The 8,044-nt window shown below is 47.7% G+C and overlaps 1 protein-coding gene across 1 annotated transcript; it reads right to left on the bottom strand.

Annotated features, from left to right (window-relative positions):
* Nucleotides 1–793: 793 nt before the first annotated feature.
* DONSON (DNA replication fork stabilization factor DONSON) lies at nt 794–7,109 on the bottom strand. Its single transcript, XM_086461153.1, has 10 exons — nt 6,834–7,109; nt 6,437–6,517; nt 5,032–5,235; nt 4,374–4,552; nt 3,692–3,870; nt 3,473–3,596; nt 3,249–3,353; nt 2,314–2,512; nt 1,432–1,647; nt 794–1,148 (listed from the first exon to the last, which is right to left on the bottom strand). Exons 1-10 carry the CDS (start codon nt 7,107–7,109, stop codon nt 1,011–1,013), a joined length of 1,701 nt encoding a protein of 566 aa, XP_086317279.1. The 3' UTR covers nt 794–1,010.
* Nucleotides 7,110–8,044: the final 935 nt, after the last annotated feature.

Below are 8,044 nucleotides of genomic sequence, written 5' to 3'. Positions count from 1 at the left end.
ATCACGGAGGGATTCCAAGGTGCCAGGGGAGCAGCGCTGTAGCGAAGCTCAGGGTAGCTGACCACGTGGCACGAGCACTGCTTTATTTTCTGTGCACCCTTGAGTTAGAAATCTTGCTGCAGTGCACAAGCATGACAGTGTTCTACGTCTTGTGCTTCAGATTTAGTATTCTCTGCTGCAGGAATCTGATGATGTAATAGCTGTGTAAAAAGTCACGTACGCGCCCCCAACAGAACAGCTTTGACTGCCTGAAGTGAAAAGGCTGCGTTAAACTTAGACTTTACTACTGCTGTGAGCAGTCAGATCAGCAGCCCCCTGCTGCCGCTCATTTCCTCCGTCTTCAATCGGGTGGCGCAACTATTTTATTCCTTCAACTTGCTCAGATTCAGGTCCTAGTTTGTAGAAGTGGCTTCTTAAAACTCTGGCTCATTTTAACAGAAGTGGGTAGGGGAATCCTGGACTGCTACACCGAGCAGTTCTGAGGAACCTGAACATGTTAATCCGATCCAGCTGCAGCCAGAACTTGTGGTCCATCTGACTTTCCTCTGTCCTTGTGGAGTTCAGAGCTGACTGAACCAAGAGGTGCAACATACCGAGCTGTAGCTATCAAGTTTCTGGCAAGGTGCTGCAAGCAAGTCTTGGAAGGGGTTCTGCCAAGAATTCCACCCATCCAAAACGGTTACGAGTTACCGCACGCAGCAGTAGCAGAAATTCTGCACTTCAGAAGAGAATTTGCGTGTGCATTAAGAAGACAGACCTTCCGGATACAAGTCAGACCAATAAAACAGATAACCATGGTTTATCAAGTTTTATTTTAAAAAAGACATTCTTAAAATACAAAAGGAGATGTCCAGGGCCTCTTCCCACATTTCCTTTGAAGTGTTCCATGATGGGTGATGTGCAATGGTTGCTGTCTGTGATGGGTAAGTAGGTCATATCCCTCTCGGTCCTGCACGAGTGGGGCCTGTGTAGACCCAAGTGAAGCACAGCACCCAGTGGAACTAGCAGAGCTAGGACTTCCAGGTATAACCATAATCCTTCATTTCCAGAAACCGGATGGAAGATTTTCCCAATGTTGGACACTGACTCAGTTGATCCAAAGTCTTAGGATGCAGTCCACACATAGGGAGATCGGGGCGTATGGTTTCCTGTGGAAATTCACATGAAGAAGAGACTTGGTATAGGTATTTCTGTCTGAAATAGCTATAGTTCTTAATGTTCATTGTGCACCTCTGGGGAACTGATAAGCTAGTTTTCCCATGATCCCATTTCTGAGGGAATGACAAGCCACAAGGACTGCTGGGAAGCGATCACAAGTAACTGGGTGTAAACCCATGTATGAAGGGCAAGTTTTGTGTCGCTTGGTGTCCTATGGTTTGTAATAAAGCTACTGTTCCTACCAGGAAAGCCTGTCTCTGCTACTTTCCTTACCTTATTTAAGGCAAGGCTTGCACTGGCGAGATCAGCGTTAAACACGGCCGTTGGCTCATGCGTGTATAAGGCAGCAGAGAACGCTCCCCTCTGGGCGGCCCTGAGCAGCATGGTCAGCGAATGCAGGCAGTGAGGCAGGACGGGGCCCACGATCTCCAAACTGAAGATGTCCTCATACGCCAAGTGAACCCTGGCTTTGGCATTTATACTTCGAGCCTGAAGAGAAGACCGCACAGGATTAGTTTTCGACTCACCAAATCCAAGTCATAATTCTCATTAATACTGCGGTGTCACAGCCCCATCAAAAGGTCAGGATACTTTTCAATATTGTCAACTTACAGTTCTGTATGCGTTACGATGGTTTTACTGTCTGTGTAACAACTCCTAAAACATACTAACTAACTGTGATATGCAGCGTTAAGAAAGTTAACTGCAGAGGAACCATATGAACTCCTCTGGTGGAGGAAGACGGCCCTGCCTATATTAATAGCATAGGCCTTAGTACCCACCACCTCCTTCTGGTGACAAGTGGTGAGCCAAGGTTCAGAGGCTCCCTTGTTGCAAGCAGCTGCGGTTGTTTGAGACCCCATAACATCTCAGGAGAATCTTTTAAGAACCCTTTTAGTACTGGGAAGTCTGCTTAACTTCTTACTTATCATGATGTAAAGAACAGAAATACTGAGATCTCAGTGCAGCAGCACAGATCTACGTGACAGCGATGAGTTGGGGGCAGTCTGTGCTGCAGGCAAAATGCTAAGTCAGGCTACAGCAGCAAAAATTACTCTGCGGGACTGGAGGGAAACTACATAAAGTCACTGTCTAATCTACTGGGTGAAGAAACAACTTTCTTTTCCTTATTAGAAACACAGTTGTGTTACTTACTTTGAGTGTTTGCATCGTTCCACCTCGGAAAGCCACAGGGGACAACAAAGTCGGTGGCAGCCCTGCTTGTGGGCCTGCAACAGCCACGAGGCTCTTACAGTTTATCAAGAAGTTCAGCAAGGTGAATGTGTTTGCTCCTTTGACTACTGCGAGGGATTCGGGTTTGTGATCCATCTGCACCTCGTGCTTCTCCTTACGACTGTATTGACTGGAGTCAAAGGAAAACCCTGACGAAGTGAAAAGCATCAATGCACCAAGGGAAGAATCCAGGCAGGATTCTTTTTTGAGAAAGAACACACCAGGATAAAACACACACACCTGCCCCGCCCCCTGCCCCCACCAAGCCATTTAAACAAAACCAAAAAACCCACCAAGCTTTACACCGATTTGGATTTGTTTTTCAAATGCTAAACAGCATCTCAGTCCTGACTTAGTGATCTCATTATTAAAACCCTCGGGTGCTCCAAGTGCCAACAGAACCAGAGGAAGACAGAGGTAATGGGTCCCTCTGAAACACGTACAGGTTCTCAGCAACAGCTGTTCTGGTCTACACCTGTGTCCCTGCTGCGCCACACTACTTCCGAGCCTACACGAACACACACACTTTTCTATTAAAAAAAAAAAAAATAAAATCTAATGAGTCTTTCCACTGAACCTATATGTGAGAGACACAATCAGTCTGTGACCTCACAGGTCTTACAAAGTTACATTAACAATTCAGTGGCTTTTCCTTCAAGAAGAAAAACGTCTAGAAATACTTGATATAAAGAAAATGAAAAAGACATGCGGAGTCTCTTTAATATGCCGTAACGTGAGGGTTAATATTTGGAAATCAGTTCTCTAAAGCTTTTATAAAACTTAGACCTATACCACAAAAAGGTGACATCTGTATGGTTTTCCAGAGTCACACATCTTGACGTGCGAAGAAAGGATACAGTTTAATAGAAATAGCGTCTGGTTTCTTAACTTTGTCTTGGACTCCCATCTCCTCAAGCCAAGAGAAACTTTCATCATCATCATCATCGCTTGGCGCTGGTTCCCTGGGAACACAGAATCAGCATTAGGAGGGCAATACTTCCTACAAAGGTTTTCCAAACGGAATGTGCAGGAGTCTGTAGGTGCTCTTGGATTCTAGCACTGTAGAAGACTTATTACATACTCTCCATCTTCCGTGCCGTTGCCTGCTTCGAGGCTGTCGGCAACTTCTGTTTCCAAATTCACTTCAGAGTTTTTCTGTTTCCTGGTTCTACCTTCTTCTACCAAAGGTAAAGAAAACTCGATGCCTTGAACAAAGGAAAGCAAGCAATGAGTGGGTTTGTAACACAGCTAATGCACTTTACCAGTTGTTCCAATCCTAGCTGGGCTGGTTTCACTTTACCTTCGTTTCTCATGGCTTCCCTTAAACCTCTAGTTGTGGGAGAAATTACAGCTGTGGTAACGTCACTTCCTGCAAGACCAGCGGCACGGAACAGGACAGTAAACTGGTAGGTACAGACGTAGAAGTACGGACACAGTTTGGCTTTGAGCAAATTGTACAGAGAAGTAAAGCTGACAGACCTGCAAATGAGAATAAAACAATTCTGTAACTGAAGGGAACTCTTTGCCATTGATGCACCGGACCGGGCGTGGCTGGGCGTTAGCGCCGCGACTCTGCGCAGGCCCGAGCGCGCACTCAACGATCCGCCGGATTTTCAGGTCTCGGAAGCCGCCCTCCTCGGAAACACGGCCTCCTGGGGAGTGCTGTGCTTTTCCAGCGTGCTTGCTTTCTAGCACGTCGGTTTACATGAAGCATCAAAGGCAACCTGCTAACAGGATTTACTGAATTCTACCCAAATCAACAACTAGGACAGGAGAGGGGCATTTAACACAAGAAGGTATTTTTTATTATTTTATTATAAAAATATCTTTTATTTCCTTAACCTGGTCCTCAAAATAAAGAGGATTCTAGCTGGAAAAAAAAAACAAAAAGCTTTCTCATAAAAATGGTAAGAGCTAGTGCGTTAATTAAAATCCCATCGTCTTAATCTCACTAAATACATCAGTTGTTTGGGTCTACTTACCAGTCACTCATTAGCACTTGTTGCAAGGCTTCATCCTGTGACCAAGGACTGGCCTTTCCAACTATTTTCCTGTCTGCTCCAATCCGAGGGAACAGCTGCAGCCACGGCAGCGAGGGGTGAAGCCAGTAAACGAGGCTTTGCTGAAAGGCACAACGCAGTTCTGTCGACAGTTTTGGTTCCTAGATGTCAAAAAGTATTTTATGAGGGCAGTAATGCTTTACTTAAGGCAGCATTGCAAGTGATGGATTAGAAAATATTACAGAATCACAGAAGGGTGGGGGTTGGAAGGGACCTCTGGAGATCATCTAGTCCAACCCCCCTGCCAGAGCAGGTTCGCCTGGAGCAGGTCATTACATTAGATACTAAAAAAAATAAAATAAAATCCCAGGCTTGTGAATAAGCCAGACTGAAGAACGATGGACAGCAACTGGCAACTGCTCCGCAGCTGAAGTTAAAAGACCACTCGCTTATCGCTGTTTGCCACTATAGGTACAAACCATGGATGGAATCAGGTTATTAGTCTACGTGAGCCTTATTCTTAATGGAAGACCAAAACAAAACCGAATCAAGCCTTCACTACCAGCATGTTTAAGGAAAGGGGCAAGGGTATGTTCTCCTTTCTAAAGCTGGAGCTTTGAGCTACCCTCCCAAGTATTACCTGTACGCTCTGTGGCAAGTTTGTTTCTGTAGCTCTGCAATGCTGAGCAAATCCTTGTGCTTCTTCTTGTGCTTTTAAATGTTCTGCCCAGGTAAAAGGTTGGGAAGACATAAACAGAAGTCGTGTTTTAATACTCCAGTCTGCAGGAAATTCATCTCTTGGTGAGGAGGGAACTTCGGGTACAGCAACGGGTAAATGAAGGTCCTTACAAAACAGAAACAGAAACAGTTAACCCACAAAAACCTAAGAACTCCCCTGTGTAGCTACCTGTTTATGTTTTAGCATCGTTAGGTCTCCTCCCATGTTGATTTAATATACCCTTCCTGGCAGGCAGACCAGATACCGCACTGTGGCTGTTACATGGAACGTCTTCAGTTTAGTAGCCTATAAAAAAGACAAGTCAAACCTGTGGTCCCCTGCATGTTTTTGTCCAATTCAGCACAACAGTAAAAATGCCTGGCTCGCTTTGATCCTAAGGGAATATGCATGTTAAATGAAGAGACATACTTAAAAAAGCTTTTGCAGACAGATTTTCTGGATTCCAAGTCACACAGAGTTTGACTGTTCATGGGCTACCAAAGTCAGAGTTTATACTCAACTGATTATTTTAGTCAGTAACTGATTCTAATAGAATACGGCATTATATTGATAATCGAAACGCAGAAAAGTGTTTTCATTCACAGGAGTCTTTCAAAAAGCCGTAAACTAAGAACAGATAAAAGAATTAATGATTAAAAAAAAAAGAGAAAACTTAGCCTGAATTTTATGAAGATAAGAATTTCCGTGCCAAAACAGTTACTTAATTTCATCCCATCTTGGCGATTGTAATGTCAGATGCTTCCCAGAGGATGTGAAAAACCCCACTGGGGAGCTCTAGGGTAGTTTGTTCTCTTTGAGATGTCATTTTTCTATTCTGCTAAGTTAGCTTGAACTGAAGTTTGTGAACCTATAACAACGTTAGACACTGTCTGCTTGAAACTGTCTTTCAAGAACTGGCTTTCAGGTATTGTCTCCTTCCTGTGTGGCTGGTGAAGTTGTTTGTTCCCTTTCTGTAGCTGAATAAAAGATTGCAGGAGACGTATCACTTTGAAGAACATCCCTATCTCAACAAAATATAAAACTAAGAAACAGGAGAATTATAGTAAACACATTAATAAAACTGGAAGAAGACAACAACCTCTGTCAACTAGAACTACAACAGTAGCGATGTCAGGCAGAAGGCTGGCTTTTAAAAGCCTGTCACCGTAACAGCAAACATCACGACAATTTAAGACATTTTCTTGAATGCTGACGTTGTAGTACGTCATTTTATGGACCACCAAATATTAAGGTAAGCAGTTTCAGCTTCTTAGGTGAACTGAGAACAGACAAAAGCGTTTCAGAAGCAGTAGGTACCGTTTCGTACATCGGTTAGGGTGAGGATGTCGGTTCTTTCAGAGGGCTCTGCTCTCCTGACCGGCTTATCTTCACAAGCAGGCTCTAAAAGCTGAAAAAAAAAGGAGCGTAAGACGCAGCACACAGCAAGACCCAGGCTGACAACCTAAACCAACGCCCCTCACACTGAAATTTCAAGAGCGATGCCGGGCCGGTCGCCGGGCTGGGGGCTGCTTCTCCCGGGGGGGGCCGGAGCGGGCTCGGGCCGGGGCTGCCGCGCCCGGCTGCGGGCGAGGGCCGCCGGCGGCAGCCCCTCTCCGCGCAGGGGGCCCTTCCCGTTCCTCCCCTCGCCTCTCCAGCGCCGCTCCGCCACGGGGAGAGAGAAACACCCCCCGCCCGGCCACCGCGGGGCCGGGGCTCGGCCCTACCTGCCAGAAGGTCGCTGCCAAAGGGGACCCGCTCGTCGGTGGCGGCGGCCTCCGGGCCCGCTCCAGCGGCTGGGGGGTGCCGGCCGCCCGCGGCGCGTTGTCCAGGCTGGAGAAGGGGTTGCGGCGGGCGGGCGCGGAGGGAGCCCGCGGGGCCGCGCCGCAGGGCGGCGGAGCGGCGGCGACCTCGCTCCTCCGCAGGCGTTTGCGCTTCAGCCGCAGCGTGGCCGGCGGCTTCTTGAAGCCAGGCGAGTAGCCCGGCACGGCGGAGGCGGCCATGGCGGGGAGCAGCTGCCGGGCGGGAAGCAGCTGTCCTGGCTTGGCGCGAAAAGGGGCGAACCCCGCCCCGGGGCGGTGCCGAGGGAACGCGGTGGCCGCCGCCATTTCCCCCAGCCCCCGTGAGGGGCCGACTCCGTGCGGGACCCGGGCACCGCTCTCCACCCCGCTCCGGCTAGGAAATCAATGAACAGCCTCACAGCCGCACACCGTAAGCGGATTTCTGAATCCGTTCGGAAACCAGCCTGAATTTCTCCAGTCAGGCGTGAAGGGAATGGCCACATGGCTACACCGGGACAAAAAGCACCTGTGAAGATACTGGAACGCGGTTCCAGTTGTGCGAGACGTGAGACTAGGCACACACCGTGCATATCCCGGGTAGAAAACTAGTTTTGATTGCGATTCACAGCACAGACTGGAGCATTTTACTTCAGACTATGTTGCAGAAAGGCAACCCTCCCCTCGCCACCAAAAAATGGGCAGCAGTTTTCAGCCCATGCCAGACCGATGATCCTTTCCAAAAATACAGCTCTGAAGGCCACTGAATAAAACAATAATGGATTATAAAACTAATCCAGACGCAAAGCTGTTTTTGAAGACATGGCTGCCCTTAACCGCAATCTACGCCTCACCCACACGTCCTCAGGCTGTGCGGGGCTTGAGCTCACCAGAGCAGAAGCACCTGGGTGAAAGCCTGGGGCTGGCATGGCTCCTGCCATTATCACCCCCATGTCAGGATCCCTCTTGTTCAAGCAGATGCAGATCTAAAGCCAGCATTATTAAAGAGCATTAGAAAATGCTGAGACATCTCAGCCAGCTAAATGCACCATGGGCAGCTTAACACCCAAAGTGTACAAAGAGGCATTTGCTTCATAACCTGATCCAGCTGAAAGACTCAGACCACTTCAGCAATAACTAGCCTTAGTCTACTGTACATG

This window comes from Leptosomus discolor, chromosome 1 (genome assembly GCF_034619465.1).
Source record: "Leptosomus discolor isolate bLepDis1 chromosome 1, bLepDis1.hap2, whole genome shotgun sequence".
In the NCBI taxonomy this organism is placed as follows: domain Eukaryota; kingdom Metazoa; phylum Chordata; class Aves; order Leptosomiformes; family Leptosomidae; genus Leptosomus; species Leptosomus discolor.
The sequence above is the reverse complement of the archived record's forward strand: the minus strand, read 5'-3'. Positions and strand labels throughout refer to the sequence as shown.